Source organism: Marmota marmota, unplaced genomic scaffold, assembly GCF_001458135.2.
Source record: "Marmota marmota marmota unplaced genomic scaffold, marMar, whole genome shotgun sequence".
Taxonomy (NCBI): Eukaryota; Metazoa; Chordata; class Mammalia; order Rodentia; family Sciuridae; genus Marmota; species Marmota marmota.
Genome location: NW_025999968.1, coordinates 35,337,581 through 35,358,629, shown reverse-complemented (window position 1 = coordinate 35,358,629; position 21,049 = coordinate 35,337,581). Strand labels below are relative to the sequence as shown.

Here is a 21,049-nt window from a genome sequence, read left to right as displayed (position 1 = left end):
CTTCCCTAGATCCAGTTGCTTTATAGGGTGTCTAAATTTAATGAGTAAATTAAATTATTGGATGCAAAATTGAAAATATGTATAATTTTAATTCAGGAAATCCTAGTACCTAGATCATTTACACCTGTGTGGGTTGCAATAGTTTTTTTTTTGTGTGTGTGTGTACAACTGCAGTGTGAGGTAAGGAGATAATAGAATGTGGACGTCTTGCGTGTGATTGAGTCTGGCAGATTGTCCTGATCATTCAATAACTATGCCAGTCACTAAATCTTGACTCATAAAATAACTCTCGGTGAAAAGGTCAAGAAAGATTAATGAAAAGTTGTTTGTGATCTGACCTGTTTCAGTTGAGAGACTATCTAGAGCAAAAGACTTATGTTCTTTTAACATATATTTAATAGGAAAACTCATGTTGTTTGTCTGAATGTCAGGATCATTTTTGATACCTCACTTTCAGTAGTTTTGCATTTTGCAACCACTAACTTTCAAAGAGCTCTTATTTTACAAAGATTTTAAATATCAGAGAACACAGAAATTGTTTATTTCATTAAGGCTACTAAATGCTTACACCATCAACATCACAATTGAGTGTACTTAGGTAGGCAAAGATTAACATTGTTCATATAAAGGGACTCCCCCCTCCCCTAATTTCAATAAGATTGTACTTTGCAGTTTTGTTAAGGATGAAACAAAGAAGGAAAATGAGGAGGAAAAAAAATCACCCAAGTATAGTTTCCAAGTATTTATGTTGCAATTTAAGTTAGTCCACTCAATTTAAATTATAGCTAAGATATGCACTTTAAAGACATTTCTGCAAGAATGTGGCATGGTGGCCTGAGAAAACAGGAGAAAAAAAGATGAAGAAAATAAATCATTTTAAATTGGACCTCCTTCCTTAAATAAAGTAGTTTTAATTCAACTTAACTTTGAAGTGTACCAGTCAAAGACAACTTGAAGAGTGTGAAATTCAGTGTTTGATATCAATTAAATGTCTTACCATTTTGTCTTAATAGACACAGAGTATATACCATTGTACAGGGAAGTAAATAGGTGAATGGTGAATAAGGAGACAATACAATATACAGTTGAGCATGTCTTATTCAAAACATCACCATTCTTTCTTTCCCTCTTTTCTTAACCACCGAAAGCAGCTGTATTTCCTCTATTCAGATATTTGAGTTCTAGCCAAAATTTATTATTTTGGAATATTTTGTCAGTATTCTAAATTTTTCAGTTACTATGAATTTGAGGAGCTCTGTCCCCTCTCTCTCCTACTCTATTTACCTTTAATGACATAGTTCATTGTTCCAGTCTCCCAATTTTTTCTTTCCATACTCCCAGACTGAAATAGTTCAAGGGGTAGAAAAACACAACCTGAAACAAGGGATTCAACAAATTTCTAACCTTCCGTGTTCAGATATGTCTCAATTGACCACTGGGGAAAATCCTTCAATGCTCTAAAATCTACATAAAGCCAATCCTTCTAGAAAAGTCTTAGAGTATGTACTTCATTCTTTCTAAAGGATCATTCTAGTGATCTTCCACAATACTGTGTCTGCGTTTGAATGGAGATGAGGGACTTTAAATGCTCTCTCATTAAACCATTGTAACAAAGATTAATATCCTTCAACTTATGTCCTACCATTGTGAAGTACACACACACACACACACACACACACACATGCTTAAATGCTCTTTGTCATGAAAGGTTTGTAATTTTTCCCCTATAATTAGTTCTAGAAGGATAATTTGACTTGTATAAGGTGAATTGGAATTTTATTATGAATTTCTAAAAATCAGGAATTTTCATTTCATCTAACTGCAGATATCAGCCCACCAGCACAAGGAGTGGACCACAGACAAGTACAGAAGGAGCTAGGAGACGTCCTTGTTCGCCTTCACACTCCAGTTGTACTGACTCCCACTACTGTTCAGGTCACATGGACAGTAAGTTGTTAAAAACTATATGAGGCTTTATGGACAGCTTTATGTATAGTGACAAAGACTATATGAAATATTTTGTAATACTTTAAGGAAACCAGAAATAACAGGAAAATGCAAATAACCAAACTCAAAACGAATAATTAAAATGCTCACCATTTAAAATCCAGGTATAACCCATGAAAATACTCAATAGATAAATGTGTAAGTGGAGTAGTAGAATAAAAGTTATAAACATGACCTTTTCGATCTTCTAAATTTTTAACACTTTTATTAAGTATAAGTAACATGTCAAAGTGTACAACTAAATATTTGTATTATATTTATAGAGGTTTGAAATTATCATCAAAATCTAACTTTAGAACACATTTTGAAATGAAACCCTGTGCCCACTATAGGTATTCTCTGTACTAAATATCCTAGCCCTGTGCAAGTAGTAATTTGCTCTCTATTCTAGACCTTTCTTGGGTATGGATTCATATAATAATGTCTTTTTTATGTGGCTTCTTTAATTCACTATAATGTATTTAGTGTTCATCCATTGTGAAGTATGTGTCAGTACTTTGTTCCTTAAAACGTACTATTCTATTATGGGATTTCATTCCCTTCTTTACCAGGATAGTGATTCCAAATAGCACTACATTGTATATCATATTTTCTTTATCCATTTACCTACTGATGGGTTGTTTGGAATTTTGGCTATTATAAATAATGGCACCTTGTATGCAAATCTTGGTGTGGACATACATTTAATTGCTCTTGGTGAACACCTAAGAATTGTTGAATAATATGGAAACTCCCCACTTAACTTTTTGATGAAGTAGCAAAATACCTTCAAAGTGATGATATCATTGTGTATTCGAAACAGCAATGTTTTAACATTCCAATTTCCTCCAAATTCATTCCAACTTTTCTTCCATCCTTGTTAACACTTATTATTCTTTCTCTTTTTGGTTATGGCTATTCTAGTGGGTGTATAGTAGTTTATCACTGTGATTTTGACTTCATTTCTTTCTAGACTAATGATGTTCTTCTTTTCATGTGCTTGTTAGGCATTTGTATACCTATTTAGAGAAATATCTATTCAAATTTTTGGAATTTTCTAGTTGAATTGTTTGTCTTCTTCTTAAAGACTTATTCCAGATGTGTCACTTATCTGATATATGACTTGCAAATATTTCCAGCCTGTGGGTTGTTTTTTTACATTCTTTACAGTGTTATTTGAAACACAAAAGATTTTAATTTTGATGAAGTTATCTTCTGAATTTAAATAAGCCATCTTTATATTCTTTTAGGTGAATGTGATACAACAGCACAAAACATTCATACAATTTTAATCATTTGGCATGTGTGGTCAAAAAATTAGTGAGCTTTAGGTAATAATTTGATATTTTAATGAATGTTAAGAAAGCTCAAGTGTCATGCATTATTACATGTGTCAGAATACACACTTATTTCAAATGGCAAATGTTTTTATCAGATGGCAACTGCTGTAGTGAAATCGACAAATAGGATGAAAATAGAAATATCAATTGTATTTGAGAATACTGCTACTGTGTGTGCCTATTGTATGTGTGTGACTGTGTTTTTAAAGGAGCCAGATCCTATTCTCTGTGCCCACTATAGTTAGCACCAACTTCTCATTTATGTCCAAATCCCTCTCCAGTATAAATCCGAAAAATCCATTAAAATATACATATTGGAATGACAGAAGAGTACGTCTACTTGGAACACTCTGAGGATGTGACAGAATTTATTAAAGTAGTGAACATTTGAGGGCATGGTTAAGAGTTTTCACTTTAATTACAATATTGTTTATTTAGACAGTACTTGTGTTTCTATTGTTGTTGTTTGATATTATGTAAGTAGAAGGAAAACAAAAAGTTAAAATAATGTGTTTACTGCTCTTAGAATCTAAGTTACTTCAGAGAAAGAACTCTATCACTATTCCTACCAACTCCCTTAAGAGAGGAGAATGCAAAACTAGTTATTTTTGGTCAGTTTGTGAGTAGTTATGTTTGGAATATAAAACACAATAAAGAGAAACATACTGATGTCTTCCTCATGATAATTCCATTGAACAAATCCAGTTCAACAAGCATTTTTTTTTTTGTGAATGAATTATGTTCTAGATGGAGAATAGCACCACATATGGTGTGATTCTAGTTGCTGATACACATGAATGGTTGCAATAACAGTATTTATGCACACATTTAAATGAAAAGGAAGTGATTAATTCCATCATAGGCACCAAAAAAGACACTATTATTCTTTCCCATCCATATTGAGAAATATGGAGACATTATTGTGTAACAAAAGGAAAAAATGAAAATAACAGTTAAGAATGTTTAGTCCATGCTCCCCTCCTCCCAACCCCACTATGAATCAGCCTCCTTATATCAGAGAAAACATTCAGCATTTGTTTTTTTGGGATTGGGTAACTTCACTTAGCATTATATTCTCCAACTCCATCCATTTACCTGCAAATGCTATGATTTTATCCCCTTTTATTGCTGAGTAATATTCCAGTGTGTGTGTGTGTGTGTGTGTCTGTGACATTTTCTTTATCCATTCACCTATTGAGGGCCATCTAGGATTCCAAGTTTAGCTATTGTGAATTGTGCTGCTATAAACATCGATGTGGCTGTGTCCCTTTAGTATCCATGGGAGGATTAGAGGAACTCCAGATAGGGCAAAGGGGTGGCAGAGAAGGGAGGGGGCATGGGGATACAAAAGATGGTGGAATGAGGTAGACATCATTACCCTAGGTGCAGGTATGAAGACAAGAATGGTGTGAATATACTTTGTATACAACCAGAGATATGAAAAACTATGCTCTATATGTGTAATATCAACTGTAATGCATTCTATTGTCATATATAGCAAATTAGAATAAAAATAAATAAAATGTTTAGTCCAGTTATATACTCGATAAAAGAAAAACAATGCAGACAGGTTGAACAGTATCCCTAATCTCCCCTGTTTATTTATAGGTAAAGACTGGAAGTCCCTGAATTTTTAACTTTTTTTATGTGTGTAACTTTGGAGATTGAACCCAGAACCCCGAGCATGCTATATAAGTGCTCTACTACTGACCTACACTCCAGCCCCAAATTACCTGACTTTACATATGCATTCTTATTTCTTTTTTACTTTAAAGAGAAGCTATATATAAATATTTAATTGAAAGGAATAACTTTTAATAATGAAATTTTGATATATGATTCTGGGTGACACATTTTGTTACTTCTTAAATGAAACCTCATTATTGTTCAAATTTTCTAATTTATTTGTACAAAATGGATAATATTTTAATAAAAATATGACTAAGTTTATAGTGACTGTTTAGTATTGTAGTACTCCTAATTCTATTTTGTTATAATTTTGTATTGCCCTATTTTATGTTCTGTACATAACAGTTTCTATTCTTCCAATCCCATGAAAGTAATGTAATTCTCCAATAATTCCAGTGGTACAGACTGCCATGATTCTATCTTTCAGTAGCTTTGACTGGATACAAAACCACCCAAGCCAGGAAACAATGTGTTTTTCATAGCAGATTTTCCACCATTCTTAATGGAAAACATGTCCTCTGTAAATTTTGAGGGGCTTTTTTTTAATTGATTTTTTTAAAATAAATGAAAGCAGAATGCACTACAATTCTTATTACATGTATACAGCATAATTTTTCATATCTCTGTTTGTATCTAAAGTATGTTCACATCAATTCCTGTCTCCATACATGTACTTTGGATAATGATGTCTATCACATTCCACCATCCTTGCTAATCCCCTACCACCTCCCTTTCCCTCCCACCCCTCTGCCCTATCTAGAATTCATCTATTCCTCCCATGTCCCTCAGCCCTACCCCACTATGAGTCAGCATCCTTTTATCAGAGAAAACTTTTGGCATTTGTTAAACATTTGCCAAAACAAATGCCAAAAGTTTTCTCTGATATAAGGATGCTGACTCATAGTGGGGTAGGGCTGAGGGGCATGGGAGGGGATTGGCTAACTTCACTTAGCATTATCTTCTCCAACACCATCCATTTACCTGAAAATGCCATGATTCAACATGATTCATGATTCTTTTATTGCCGAGTAAAATTCCATTGTGTATATATGCCACATTTTTTTTTACCCATTCATCCACTGAAGGACATCTAGGTTGGCTCTACAGTTTAGTTATTGTGAATTGTGCTGCTATAAACATTGATGTGGCTGTGTCTCTGTAGTATGCTGTTTTTAAGTCTTTTGGGTATAGACCGAGGAGAGGGATAGCTGGGTCAAATGGTGGTTCCATTCCCAGATTTCTAAGGAATCTCCATACTGCTTTCCATATTGGCTGCACCAATTTGCAGTCCCACCAGCAATGTATGAGTGTACCTTTTTCCCCACATCCTCACCAACAGTTATTGTTGTTTGTCTTTATAAGAGCTGCCATTCTGACTGGAGTGAGATGATACCTTAGAATAGTTTTGAATTTGCATTTCTCTAATTGCGAGAGATAATGAACTTTTTAAAAATATATTTGTTGATTGATTGTATATCCTCTTCTGAGAAGTGTCTGTTCATGTCTTTGGCCCATTTGTTGATTGGGTTATTTTTTGGGGGGGTGCTTACCTTTTTGAGTTCTTTATATACCCTAGAGATTAGTGCTCTATCTGATATGTGAGGGGTCAAAATTTGCTCCCAGGATGTAGGCTATCTGTTCACTTCACAGATTGTTTCTTTTGCTGAGAGGAAACTTTTTAGTTTGATTCCATCCCATTTATTGATTCTTGGTTTTAATTCTTGCACTATAGGAGCCTTGTTAAGGAAGTTGGAGCCTAATCCCACATGATGGAGATCAGGGCCTACTTTTTCTTCTATTAGACGCAGAGTCTCTGGTTTAATTCCTAGGTCCCTGATCCACTTTGAGTTGAGTTTTGTGCATGTACAGAATAGAGGACACAGAGACTAACCCACAAAATTACAATTATCTTATATTAGACAAAGTTGCCAAAAACACGCATTGGAGAAAAGATAGCCTCTTCAACAAATGGTGCTGGGAAAACTGGAAATCCACATGCAACAAAATGAGGGAGCTTCTTTAAGCTACTTCTAAGTGAAGAAAATATTTGGGGAAGAATCAAAGTCATCATGTTTATGAAGTTAATTGCTTTAAGATTCACTAAGTTTAAAAGAGTACATCAAATTAGATTAAAATTGCATGTCCTTATATTGGGAGTTCTTCCAGGAAAGGACCATGTCATATTTATCTCTGTAGCCCATGAAGGCTGACATTGCCAGTTTGCTTATCTATCTCTTTCTTGGGCAGGGATTTCTGTGAGTATAGAATCCTTTTCTTTCACGTCTGTTTTTCAAAATATTCTTTTAATAACTGCTTATTAAGCAATTGAAGCAGTTGCTTTCATAGGTCTTTATTTTTCTTTTGAAATGTAACATATTCAATAATATCTCAGGGTATTGTTCCCCTTCAGTTTGTAGTTACATATATGGTAAGAATGTATTTGAAGCCAGGCATGGTGGTGCATGCCTGTAATCCCAGCAGCTTGAGAGGCTGAGGCAGGAGGGTCACAACTTCAAAACCAGCCTCTGTAAAAGTGAGACCCTAAGCAACTAAGTGAGACCCTGTCTCTAAATAAAATACAAAATAGGGCAGGGGATATGGCTCAGCGGTCAAGTGCCCCTGAGTTCAATCCTTGGCAAACCCTCACCCCCCACCCACCAACCACCACAAAAAAAAAAAGGAAAAAATGTATTTGAGAGATATAAGTTTTAGCGAAAAAAGTCTGATTGGGGGTGGGACCAATAGCCAAAGAAATTGTAATTTTGTAATATTTTAACTTGCTAAATGTGTAGGTTATTTAAATTATTACACTGTTATCATTTGGATGACAGATGTGTTGGAGTTTAAGGGGAGGAATATATTCTCCAGCCAAGTGATTTGATCTGTGGGCAGCTGAGGTGATTTACCAAAGGTCCACAGGATTCAGCTATGGAAAAGACAAGACATTGTACTGAAAAATTATCCCCATGCCCCACCCATGGCTGAAGTTACAGCAACAATAGTTAGCAATGGCTAATTTCAGAAGATCAAATTACTACTGTTTTAATGAAGATAGGCAAGACAATTAGAAAATACCTGTTCCACAAAGAAAAATAGTCACTCACTAAACAATGATTATTCCTGTGCTTGATTGTTATTGTTGCTGTTCAAGGCCAAAAGGATTACAGACCATTTGACTCCAAAAACACTCAACACTGACATAGAAAATAATATTGTTTTGAACTCAACTAGAACCAGATCAGTTCCTTAGCAGATAAGCCCATCAAAGAAAACTCACTTCGAATTGTATATTTAAATGGATGTTTTTGTTTTTGTTTCATTAAAAAAGTAGCTATTAAACATCTTGAATGGTTCAGTAACAACACTGATTTGAAAGTCCATATATTCCACTTCTTTTTAGTACATCGATTCTTTAACAAAGCTCCTTAACATTACACATCTCTGCAGTTTACAGTGTTTTTACTGAAATTAGACATCTGATTATTTTTGCACCCTTGAGCTGAGGGTATTATCTGAACAAAATAAGTATAGGAAGGCTCAGAAAACTTAAGAGACTAAACTCTATTTGAAATCAAGGTCTTATACTGGAAGTCTGAAGTTTTCCTTATCATTTCACTTCTTCCTTAACACAATTCTTTTTAATACATGTTTCAAAATACAGTGGTATTTTTTTAACTCATATAAACCTATAAATTTGTGGCCAGACTCTGATTGCAATCAACTCTAAGAGCACATTTTTCTTCTCCTCAGAATGTTAATAAAACTAGTGACAAGCATATGGTTTAACTTGAAAATGATTACCTGTCAAAATGAGCACCACACGTTAGTGGTGTAGAACACACATCCAATAAAAGCCAGCCTATTTGTTTAAATGGTAATGCTCAGCATTTTCATTTTTGCTTCCACCTGTAACAACAAATTTCCTCTCCCCCCAAATGCCTGGCAACTGCACAAACTGAAGTTAAACCACGTGGCTATTAAGTAGGCCATTACTATCTAGGGGTTGGAGACAGTGCCCACTGAAGTGAGCAAGGCGATGTGGGGTAGTAAACATTAGCTTCATAAAGTCCCTAAAACACTTAATTAATGAAAACCAAACATGGATAAAACCAATTTACCCTGATTTACAGACTCCCTTCATCTGGAAACAGCTGCTTAATGTTCTTCTTAAAAACACAGCTTGCTTCTTTCAGTATTAACAAGCTATTATTGTGAGTTATGTCTTTCTTTCAGTATATAAATTCACTTAAAGCCATCACAGAGAAGTTTATAAAATGTAAGCTTGATGTTGTTGTTTTAACATATGCTGCAAGTTTTTTTTCTTTTTTTTTTAAACTTTGACAGTTTTGATGAAAAGCATCACTCTTTGACTCTTATAAATTTAACATTTTGCTTCTTTGTTGCCTTATTTTATGATGTCAGAATGACTCCTGCTTTTCAAAAAAATATGTCAGTCATTATGAACACAAACTGGTAACATGGATGAGGACTCAGAGACCACGAGCTTCTATGTTAGACCTGGGCTCCCCCTTTTCCTCCCTCTTTCTTTCTTTCTTTTTGCTTAAGTGGGATTTTACACATTTATTAAAATGTCATTTTAACGAATTATTTATTTATTTTCATTGGTTTCTTTTAGTTATACATGACAGAAGAATTCATTTTTATATAATACTAAAGCGTAGAATATATTATATTCCAGAGGATGTACTTACTATATGGTGAGATTCACTGTGGTATATTCATGTATGTCCATAGGAAAGTTATGTCAGATTCATTCCACTCTCTCCTTTTCCCATCCTTCCTCCCTTCACTTCAATCCCCATTGTCTACTCCACTGAACTTCTATCCCCCACCCCCCTGATTGTGGTTTAGCTTCCACATATCAGTGAAAACATTCCACCTTTGGTATCTGGAACTGGTGTCTTTTACTTAGCGTGATAGTCTACAGATCCATCCATTTACTGACAGGCAAATATCGTAAGTCATTCTTGATATAATCTTATACAAGTGTAGCAGTAATTCCAGAAAAATCTTTGAGGGTTAGAAAGTTGTCAAATGGGTGAAGAAATTTATATTTGTTGAGACTCATCTGAAAGGCTGGAGTTAGCTGTATATAGATACACACACACTCAGACCCATCAACTTCATAGAGATTTCTAGCTTGGACATTCTGAACATGGAAAAAAAAAAATGTTCCATTGTTTTGATTGAAGTTCTGCGTTTTTATTATTTGAAAACTAATAGCTTAATATTCATTGATTTGCTGACTTCCCTTAACAAACAAAACAATGCTGAATCTAAATAAGAGGTGTTAGAAGTTAATTCATGAAAAAAACATTTTTTGTTCATAACAAGCTGACAATTGAATAAAGAATTTTTTTAAGAGTTAACATAACCATTTCCATCATCACCTCTCTCTTTCTTTTTTCTTACAACCATTCTGAAATGAGGTGATTTTATTTCTCTCCATTAATCTTTACTTTTGATTTGACAGTAAAATATATCAAGCTTAAAGCTTCTTAGTATATGAATATTAAACTATAATATGAGATATTAATTGGAGAAGTTACCATCGCCATTTATGCTTCAATACAGCATCTTAAGAAATAGGACAGGAATAAAAACTCTTTAAAAATAAAGAAAAAAACCTAAAATTCCTTTCCCTACAAATGAAGAAACTCTGAGATACCTGTGAAGAGTGTTTAATAAATGTATAAAAGGAGCATGTTTATTTTTCTACTTGCACTTATATTGTTTGATTTTCATGTAATTATCATGAGACTGAACCAAAATACATATAAAAATACCTATGAAAAGTTCTATTTGATTTAAATTTTAAATTAAAAATCTCAGATCATTATTAAAAATAGCTATTGTCCCTTAAGTAAATGAAAACATAAGAGAGTTCAGTTGTGTACAGAGCAGGCCCACTGAAAGAATAAGAAGCTACTGAATTAACAAAAACTTTTTCATGGAATATTTGGTAATGGGTATAAGCTTTCATATGCATTTAAAACATTAGTACTTGTTTCACAACTGAAATCTCTTTTATATGCTCTCACTAGCCACAGGGTGGTTACACATTTGTCCCCACTTTCCTTTCCTCTGGTAAACTCTATTCTTATTGCAGATGGCAAATCGTCTGACTTTTGTCCTGGAAACTACCTCCCCTTCCCAACTCATTGAGCTTCTTCTGCTCTTATTTCCTGGTGCCTGTCATTCATTACATTTATTTCTGATATATGCTGTAACTGAACTTGGCCATAGTAGGCACGATAATGCCTACCTTCCTTCCACCTGGACTCAAAGTACCAGGAGGCCAAGAGTTGGCTCTACCAACTTTTTCCATTTTATCCCCAGAGCTTAGCAGAATTCCTGGCAGCTACTAGTAAGAACTCAAAAATGTCTAAGGAGCAGACAAGTGATGAGAATGGAAATCCCTGAAAAATACCACATCACATATAAAACCATAAATATGGGTGTTGAATGCAAGAGAGTTGTCCTACTCTTCATTTTGGAGATAATGTTGGGGGCAATGTGAATGTGGGATTGGAAGAGGTTATTGGAAGCAGGGAGATGAGTTAGAAAGCCCTGGTCTCAACTGAGATGATAAGTGTGTGGATTGAACTGGGACAGAGAAGAGAGGATAGGTCTCTTGTGAATCTGGCACACCTCCCTTCAGGTTCAGAGGGTCTTTGATGTGTTTTCCAGGTTGACCGCCAGCCTCAGTTTATTCAAGGCTACCGAGTAATGTATCGTCAGACTTCAGGCCTACAAGCCACCTCCTCATGGCAGAATTTAGATGCCAAAGTCCCAACTGAACGAAGTGCTGTCTTAGTCAATCTGAAAAAAGGAGTCACTTATGAAATTAAAGTCCGACCGTATTTTAATGAGTTCCAAGGAATGGATAGTGAATCTAAAACAGTCCGTACTACTGAAGAAGGTGAGTATCCCAATTTGTAATGTAAACCAAACTTATACTATGAATAAACCAATTTCTATTACAGTTCTAGTTTAGTATATTCCTTAGAAAACTAGACAGAGAACATTTAAAGATATATAGGCTGGGGTTGTAGCTCAGTGGTAGAGCACTTGCCTAGCATGTGTGAGGCACTGGGTTCAATCCTCAGCACCACATATAAATAAATAAAATAAAGGTCCATTGACAACTAAAAAGTTATTAAAAAATAGAAAAATATATAGCAGGCACTATCATTTTTCTCTTTGTATTAGGAGAATTGTACAGAATCTGACCAAAAATGATATAAAAATTTAAATAGATTCTGAATTTAAATTCTTCTTAAACATTTGCCCCAAGTTTTATATGTTTCTGTGACATTGAATTTGATTGTAACATATTTCCATGTATTTATGTGGGTGCAGTTCATTAGGGACAGGCTATAGAAAATACAAGATCACAGGTTATTCACAGTGACTACTCCTTTTTTAATGTAGTAGAATGGGATATTTTCTTTTCTCAGCCATTTTCTACTGTGGGCATTGCCAGTCTGAAACATAAGTTCTGATTTGGAAGGTCACTTTCATGTTTGTAATACGTTTCTTCTTAGGAAAGTTCTTGCCTTCTCTCTAGTTTTGAAAAATTTTTACCTACAGATACTTTAAAGTCATTCTATGGTGGACCTAAGATTGATATAGGTTTCAACTAGTCCATTTATAAAGTCTCCTTCAGTAAGCCAGAGACTTATAATGAATATTGCTATTAAAATAAAAATGTGGGATGACAAAACAAATCTCCCCTTTTATTTTTATATTAATTTTATGTGCACCAATCCTAATAAAAACCTTTTGTCTAAATGTACTTCATACAAAAAGATATTTTAAAAAAGGCTTTAAGAAAATGTATATCGTTTGCATATACTGACAGGTATGTCTAACCAAAGAAATTTTATAAAATATAAATTTTCTATAATATAATACACTGCAAAAATAGAATGTTCACATTAGTTTACAGTGTGATCCACAGGCATGGGCAGAAACCCTTATTTTTAAAGGCACGATTGGTTCACTTTTAGGATATGAAAAGAAAATACAAGATTGATAAAAATTGGTGATATTTTCTCCAGCATTAAATTTTACCATATCTTGCAAGCGTAGTACTAATGAGCAGGGTGGATAACTCCAATACAGAAGATCATGTTGGAATCCTCCCTCCAAAAGTCAGTTTCACTGCAGTTAGCCTTTTCCTCTGGCCTAGACATTTGTCACCATTCAGTGTACATTCATCTCTGATTTCTGTGGCCTTATGAAGGTAACAAATGGAACTCAGCTGGGCTATGTCTGGGAATGATGAGCAGCGATTTGGGTTCTTTCACATCTGTACAAAGAAGCTGAGTACCAGAATAATTGACCTGTCAGGAAGCAGGCCTGGTGTTCTCGCCAAGCCAGCAGCAAGGAGAATGAAAAGCCAGTTTCAAAAGTGTTATTTTTCAGTGCAGTGTACTTAATAACTACAAGGCTGGTAGAAAAGTGGTCAGATTGATGTCATCATACCCCATTTTACAGCAATATTGTCACATAGAGGAATAGGAAAAGAGCAATATTGTATTATCACGTGTCTGTGTACATCCTGTATCTCAATGTAAATATGATCATTCCTCAATGAAATTTATGTCCTGACAAGTTTGCCAAACATTGGAAAAACCTTATCAATGGGTCTTTAAAATATCTTTTAGATACGATTTTTAAGGGACTAAATTGCAGAATATAAAAGCATTGATGATTTTATATTAAAAATCCTTTAATGTCATAAAATTATTTGTTTTCTAATTATCAAGGAATTTTTATGTAGAATCCTTATTATGCTTTCTCTACATTTGGTTTAAATTCAGAGATTCACTGAACATAAATGAGTTTTTTTTTTTTGCAAAATTAATATTTCTTAACTCTCAGATGCACTGTATGGAATATGCTTAGTCTAAATTCAGGAAAACCTTCTCGCTTCCCATTTCTCAGCACAGTGGTAATTAGTTATAGGAGAAACTATAAAGGAAGAGAATTATTGTTGGAAATCAAAATCTGACTATTTCACATTTGACTCAACATGAACCTGTTTTCATATTTATTATCATAGTCCCCTGCCCATCCATATAAAATCAGTTTTAAATCTTAAATTACGGGTCAGTTTATCAGAGTCAATTATTGTTCCCAGTCTGAAAGGATTGTTTTTCTTTGTTGGTGAAATTTATATCTGTGTTTCTGTTTTTATTTACTAAACACAGTTGAAAACAATATTTTTAAAAAGACTGTCAATAATGCCACTATTCAGAAATAACACCTGATAAAATTTTGAGATATATACTCTCAAAATAATTTCGGTTGGAAGCTATGGTTTTATTTTTCAGAAACATGGTCTATTAGAATTGAAATGATCAAATTCTAAAAACAGATGTACCTGGTTCAAATCCTGACTTACCATTTAACTTTTTTTTCTTCTTTTTTTTTTTTTGGTGAGGGAGTTCCAAGAATTTAACTCAGGACACTCAACCACTAAGTCATATCCCCAGCCTTGCTTTGTATTTTACTTAGAAACTGGATCTCACTGAGTTGCTTAGTGCCTGGCTTTTGCTGGGCCTAGCTTTGAACTTTTGATCCCCCTGCCTCAGACTCCCAAGCTGCTGCAATTACTGGCGTGTGCCACCATGCCTGGCTTCATTTGACTGGGATAAATTTCTTACAGTAGATCATTTCCTTTTCTGTGAAATTAAGAGTTACTTCTACCCACTGAGGTTATGGTGATAATGAAAATTGACATTTTGGTGCTGGGCATATAAAAACCACTCATTAGCATGTTAGCTGTTAAATTTATTATTTAGTGCATGTTTCCCCACCTGTTGTATTTGCTTTAATTTTTTTCATTGAGTTTAATGACTTAATTCTCAAAAAAAAAAATTGTCACTGTTAAATGCTATATACAGATTTAGAACTACTGGAAGCCAGAATGTCATTGGTCTTGCCTTTCTATTCATATTTTGTAAGTAGTACTAATGTACACTGAGACTCAAAAGTCTGCCTTTATTCTAATTACTCCCTCTGCAGCCCCAAGTGCCCCTCCACAATCTGTCACTGTGCTGACAGTCGGAAGCCACAATAGCACAAGCATTAGTGTTTCCTGGGATCCTCCTCCTCCAGATCACCAGAATGGAATAATCCAAGAGTACAAGGTAGGGCCTGCATGGAGGGTTTATGGATAGTTTTTTGGAGAAAGTTCAGTGTCATATGAGAAAGAGACAGCTCTAAATATTATCTTATTCATTTAAAATGTGAAGTGATTATACCTTTGTATGACAGGTAAGGAAACAAATGCATCGGGAATCACAACTTAACTTTAAGATTATAGACACACAACTGAGTTGAGCAAAAAACCTACAACAGAGGATTGTTTTGGAACCAAGGATTTAAAGGGATAGGGATAGATGTAGATAGTAAAGACGTCATCCCAGAAATTGCCTGCATGATTATTATTAAATTCTGTGTAAGGGACTTAGGGCAGCTGTTTAAAACTGGTTCTCAAGAAATGGAGAGAGATTTTGGATTTAGAGGGGATAAGGTAGGGATACAAGATGGCAACACCAACTTGTACTCTATATTCTGCTTTTATTTATTTATTAAGATTTTAAAAGATATTTCCCTTGGGGCAGGGGGAAGGTGACCATTAAAACAACAAATTAAAAAAAAAAAAACTTAAAAAAAGTTTTGTCTCTTTTATTAATTGGTAAACTTGTTGCTATTTAGAAAGCTTATCTGTTGTTTTATCCTCATCCTTAATGTTTAAGACACAGGCCATGTCTAAGGATTCAAAATAAAATTTTGCCTAATTGATATGATTAAACCATGGGTGAGTGTAAAACTTCTCACTAAACTTTGTAAAATTTCAAAACTATGTTGCTATTAGGAAATATTTCTAGAATTCTGAAAACAACTTATGCAATAAAAATAATGTAATAAAGAACAATTCACTTTACTTCAGAAATCCATAGTTGGTATGTGAAATAAAGTTGAAATAGTTCACTCAAAAGATTGCTGATTGAATTTTATCTCTAAAAATATCCTATATTTTAAATAGAACTGTATTAAATTGAAGGTCAACTTGGAAGCACATGAATGGACTAAAGCATAAGGTTTTATTTTAAAATGATTACCATCACATTATCAGCAAACATTTTAAAGAAGTATAAGAATAAATGTCTTCATAATAGCATAATTTTGTATATTCTCAAGTTTTAAAATAGTAGAACATTGTTTTCACACTAGATAATTAATCACTATGGTGTATATATGTGTGTGTGCATGTCTATGATTTAATTTGGTGAGGAATTTGCTTTAGTACCATCTAGGACTGAATACCCTAAATTTACTTTCAATTAAATTTTGATAAATTTATTTACAATATGATGAATGTTTTTCATAAATTATAAAATTTTCCACTCATTATAAATCTGTCATATTTTGTTAGCAAATTGTATACATAGATGAGGGATAAATATTCTTTTGTTAGGGACACAGATGTCAAATATAAATATGGAACAGGATGCACAAGAATTATTTTGCTAAAAAAATTCAGGGACTTACCTGTTTCAGAAACAAACCTTATGTATTCCTACACGTTCATCTATATGTAGATTATGAAGTATAATATGAATTAAAATAAAGATATTCAGCAGAATTATTTTACAAGCATTTTTCAATTACAGTTTTTCATATCCCTAAAGAAAATATGCTCTAAAGTATGATTTCTTCTTGGAGTAAAAACCTAGGTGCTTTAACATCAGTGTCTACAGTCTTATAACCAATTTATTTTCGTGTGTGTCTATGTGTGTGTGTGTGTATGTGTGTGTGTGTGGATATGTATTCATCAATATAAAGATTTATTAGTGTCAATGTAAATATTGGCTTTAATCTCATTTTAGTCAATACCTATAACTTAGGTCAATTAATCTCACTAACTACTTCTGTGTAAGTTAATATTTTCTTAAATTACTTAGATGTACACCTATATGCCTCAGACATTATAATTCATAACCATCATATTTTAAATAAGTTAAATGCACAATAAATTTTGATAAATTAAGTGGAAAAAAGTATGTGTTTTTATGTGTACCAAAATTCTATTTCCAACTAAAGACCATTTTCTAGATAGGTGTTAAAGGAATCATTGTTACAGATTATTTTTCAGAATTCCTTGATGATATATATTTGAATGTGGGATAGTTGTATTTTCTTTTATTGTTCTTCCTTTAATTCACACATATACATAAAATGCAGGAGTTGGACTTTGGGAAATGTCATTCACAAACATTTCTGTGAGACCAGAAAATAGATTGGTCACAATTAAAAAATAATTAATCAATTATAGTTATTTAGTTACCACAAATGGGATTTTCATATTTGTGTGTTTTCACTTTCCCTTTGTATAGATCTGGTGTCTGGGAAATGAAACACGATTCCATATCAACAAAACTGTGGACGCAGCCATTCGGTCTGTAATAATTGGTGGATTATTCCCAGGTATTCAATACCGGGTAGAGGTGGCGGCTAGTACCAGCGCCGGGGTTGGAGTAAAAAGTGAACCACAGCCAATAATAATCGGTGAGTATCAATGTAGGTGCTAAGTACTTCAGCATTAGTCAACTGACAACAAGGTAGATTGGTTTCAATCTACATCTTAACCTTGGATATGATATGAACATACCATATGGGCAAATGACTGAGTAGGATTTCCTACAAAAGTGATATAAGTTCTTGTGCTCTTAAGACGTCCACCATCCTCTTGAATCTATAATCATTATAAGTTTAAAAGCTGAAAGGTGTTTGAAAATTATTTTTAATCACTAGCTTCATTTGTAATTTTGGTGTCACTGAAATATTAAGTAACTGAAAGGAGTGCATCGTGTCTCAAATATACATGCTTCTTAGCCAGAAAAATGTCAAAAATTAACCAGAACCAGGCCAAAGAAACTTAGTAATCCAAATATACTATCCCAAAGAAATTCGTGTTAAATCTACTTCCATCATTGCATGGAACTCTTCTCTATCAACATAGATTATATTTGTCTGCTCTTGAAGTGTATATAAATGGGATCATTCAGAATATGATATGTTATGTCTGGTTTCTTTCACGAAGCTTGAGTTTTTTGATGATTCAACAGTGTATGTATTATGCAATTCACATGTTTTACTGCTGAGCAGGATTCAGTTCTATGAATAAGCTGTATTTTGTTTATCTGCTTTTCTCTTGGGAGAATGAACATTTTTCTGTAAGCCTTTACAAGGACACATATTTTCATTTCCTTTGGAGAAACACCTAGGAGAGGAATTTGTGGGTAATAGGGCTTTATAGTTTTGACTTTATAAGGAACTGCTAAACAGTTTCCACAATTTCAAATTTTAAAATTTAATACTCCCAGCAGCAAGGAAAAGGACTGTCAGTTTCTCTGCATTATCACCAACATCTGATGTTGTCAGCCATTGAAAATTTAGCATTCAAGTGTATGTAAAACAGTAACATCCTTGTGATTTTACCTTGAATTTTCTTTAATGATTAATGATCTCAAGCAACTTTATATGTGCTTCCTAGCTGTTCGCATATTTTGTGTTGTAATTTTGCCAGGTCTTTGCCTCTCTAAACTTGGATTGTTTCTTGCTACTCCTTGGGGAGAGTTGTTTTTAAATTCTAGAGATAGATAGATAAATAGATAGATAGATAGACAGACACACACAAACATATATCTCACATTTTCTCCTAATCCATGACTTCATATTTATTTTCTTAATGTATTTTGATGAACAAAAGTCTTAAATTTTAATGAAGTACAACTTATATTTTTTTCATATTTATTTTTCCTAAGAAATTGTGTTCTACTTCTAGATATTGACGACATTATCTCATACTTCTTCTAGAGGTCTTATAATTTTAGCGTTCATACATAGGTCTGTAATTCAATTTAAGGTAATTACATGTGGTTCAAGGATTAATGTTTATGTATGCATATCAAATTGTATAGGCACACTGAAAAGACTTGTTTTCCTCCAGTTAACCACATACACATGGATCCATTCCTGGGTTCCTTATGTTTATAATGTTTATATGGCAATTATACTGTCTTGATTACTGTATCTTATAGTAACTCTTGAAACCAGGTAATGTGAATACTGCCCATTATCTTCTGCAGAATTGTTTTGGCTGATAATAGGTCTTCTACCTTTCCATATACTTTTCAAATTAATATCAATTTCTACAACATATTGAAAGTGTGATTGAAGTGCAATGAATCTATCCATCAAAATTGGGTAAACATTTTACTCATGATTTTTTCTGTTCAGGACATGATATACTTCTTCATTATAGACATCTTCAATACTATTTCAGAATATTTTGTAGTTTTCTATGTATGGATGAGCTTACATGTTTTGTTAAAATATTTTGTGTGTACTTAAAGATTTTTTTACTATGATAAATGGATTTTTGAAATTTCCTTTTGTTTTACATTATACATACAGTAAATTTTTATATTGCCATTCTATCTTGTGGCCTTACTAACATCTCTTTTCATTTTAGTAGTTGTGAAATGCCTTTTTTGAGTTTATTAAAATGACCATATTTTTTGGGGGGGGTTGGTTTATTTTGTTTGGAGGTGGGCGGTGGTTGTTGATATGGTCAATTCTAATGAATGGTTTTCAAAAGTAAATCAACTTTGCATTCCTGGGATAAATTCCACTTGGTCAGGATTGTCCTCTATATGGATGTTTCTGGATGTTATTTACTGACATTTTGTAAAGAATCTTGCACTTATAATTAATAGATAGCATTTTTTTCTTCTACGATCTTTGTCAAGTTTTAGAATCAGAGTATCTGGCTTTATAAAATGGGTAGGAAGTATTTCTTCCTCCTCTTTATTCCTCAGGAATTTTTGGAGAGTTTTTTCATTATCTCTTCCATTAATATTTGCTAAAAATCACTGATAATATCCATTCCTAGAAGTTTAATTTTGATTGTTTTAAATTCAATTAATGTAGATCTATTTAGCATTTTTTAAAATTTTTTCTTGTATTGGCTGTGGTAAGTAGATTTTTGGTTTTGGCCCAAAAATGAACTTGTCTAATTCATCTAAGTTATTGAATTTATTAGCATGTGATTGGTTGTATTTCCTTATGATCTTTGTCATGTCTGCAGAATATGTTGTAATTATGTTAGCTTTTCTTCATTGTGACAAATACCTGAGAAAATAAACTTAGAGAAGGAAAGATTTATTTTGACTCATGGTTTCAGGGGTTTCTGTCCAAGATCAGCCACTCCATTGCTTTGGGCCTGACTTGATCATGGCAAAATGGGCATGTCAGAGCAAAGTTACTCATGTTGGCCCAAAAGCAGAAAAAGAGGAAGGGGCTACAGATGGAATATAGTCTCCAAAGTCATGTCCTATGGAAGCATTCCTTACAACTAGGCTGTATATCTCAAATACATTTTCTCCTAATCTATGAATTTTCTTAATTTGAAAAGTATATGGAAAAGTAGAAGGCCTATTATCAGCCAAAACAATTTCAACCTCCTCCCTAGAATGTCATCAAATTATTAATTTACCAAGAAGATCAGAGCCTTATGATCTAATCACTTCCCCAAAACCTCACTTCTGAACATTACTGCATTAGGGACCAACACATGAGCCTTTGGGAGACATTCCTGATCCAAAACATAACAGTAGCATCTTTCTTTTCTTCATAAATACTAGGAATTTGTGTGTACTTTTCTGCCTATTTTTTGTACCCCTTTGTGACTGCCTCTCTCTCTCTCCTCTCTCTCTCCCCCCACACACAGTTATTACTATTAGTCTTTTTAAAATATACTTTTTTGTTGTTGATAGACATTTTAGTTAATTAATTAATCAACTTATTCTTTTATTTATGTATTTATTTATTTACATGCAGTGCCTCCCACATGCTAAGCAAACGCTCTACCACTAAGCTACAACTCTAGACCTTATTCAATTTTCATAATGATTTAGGAATTTTAATGATAT

General features: G+C 33.5%; 1 protein-coding gene across 23 annotated transcripts in view; it reads left to right on the top strand.

The window, feature by feature from the left end:
• The window catches only part of Robo2 (roundabout guidance receptor 2), a 1,565,243-nt gene that overhangs the window by 1,476,618 nt on the left and 67,576 nt on the right, over positions 1–21,049 (top strand). For all 23 annotated transcript variants that reach the window (XM_048803919.1, XM_048803918.1, XM_048803916.1 and 20 more), the window contains 4 exons: positions 1,826–1,947; positions 11,727–11,958; positions 15,072–15,196; positions 17,450–17,621. In XM_048803919.1, coding sequence (XP_048659876.1) covers positions 1,826–1,947; positions 11,727–11,958; positions 15,072–15,196; positions 17,450–17,621 — 651 coding nt within the window. The remainder of the gene's footprint in view (positions 1–1,825; positions 1,948–11,726; positions 11,959–15,071; positions 15,197–17,449; positions 17,622–21,049) is intronic.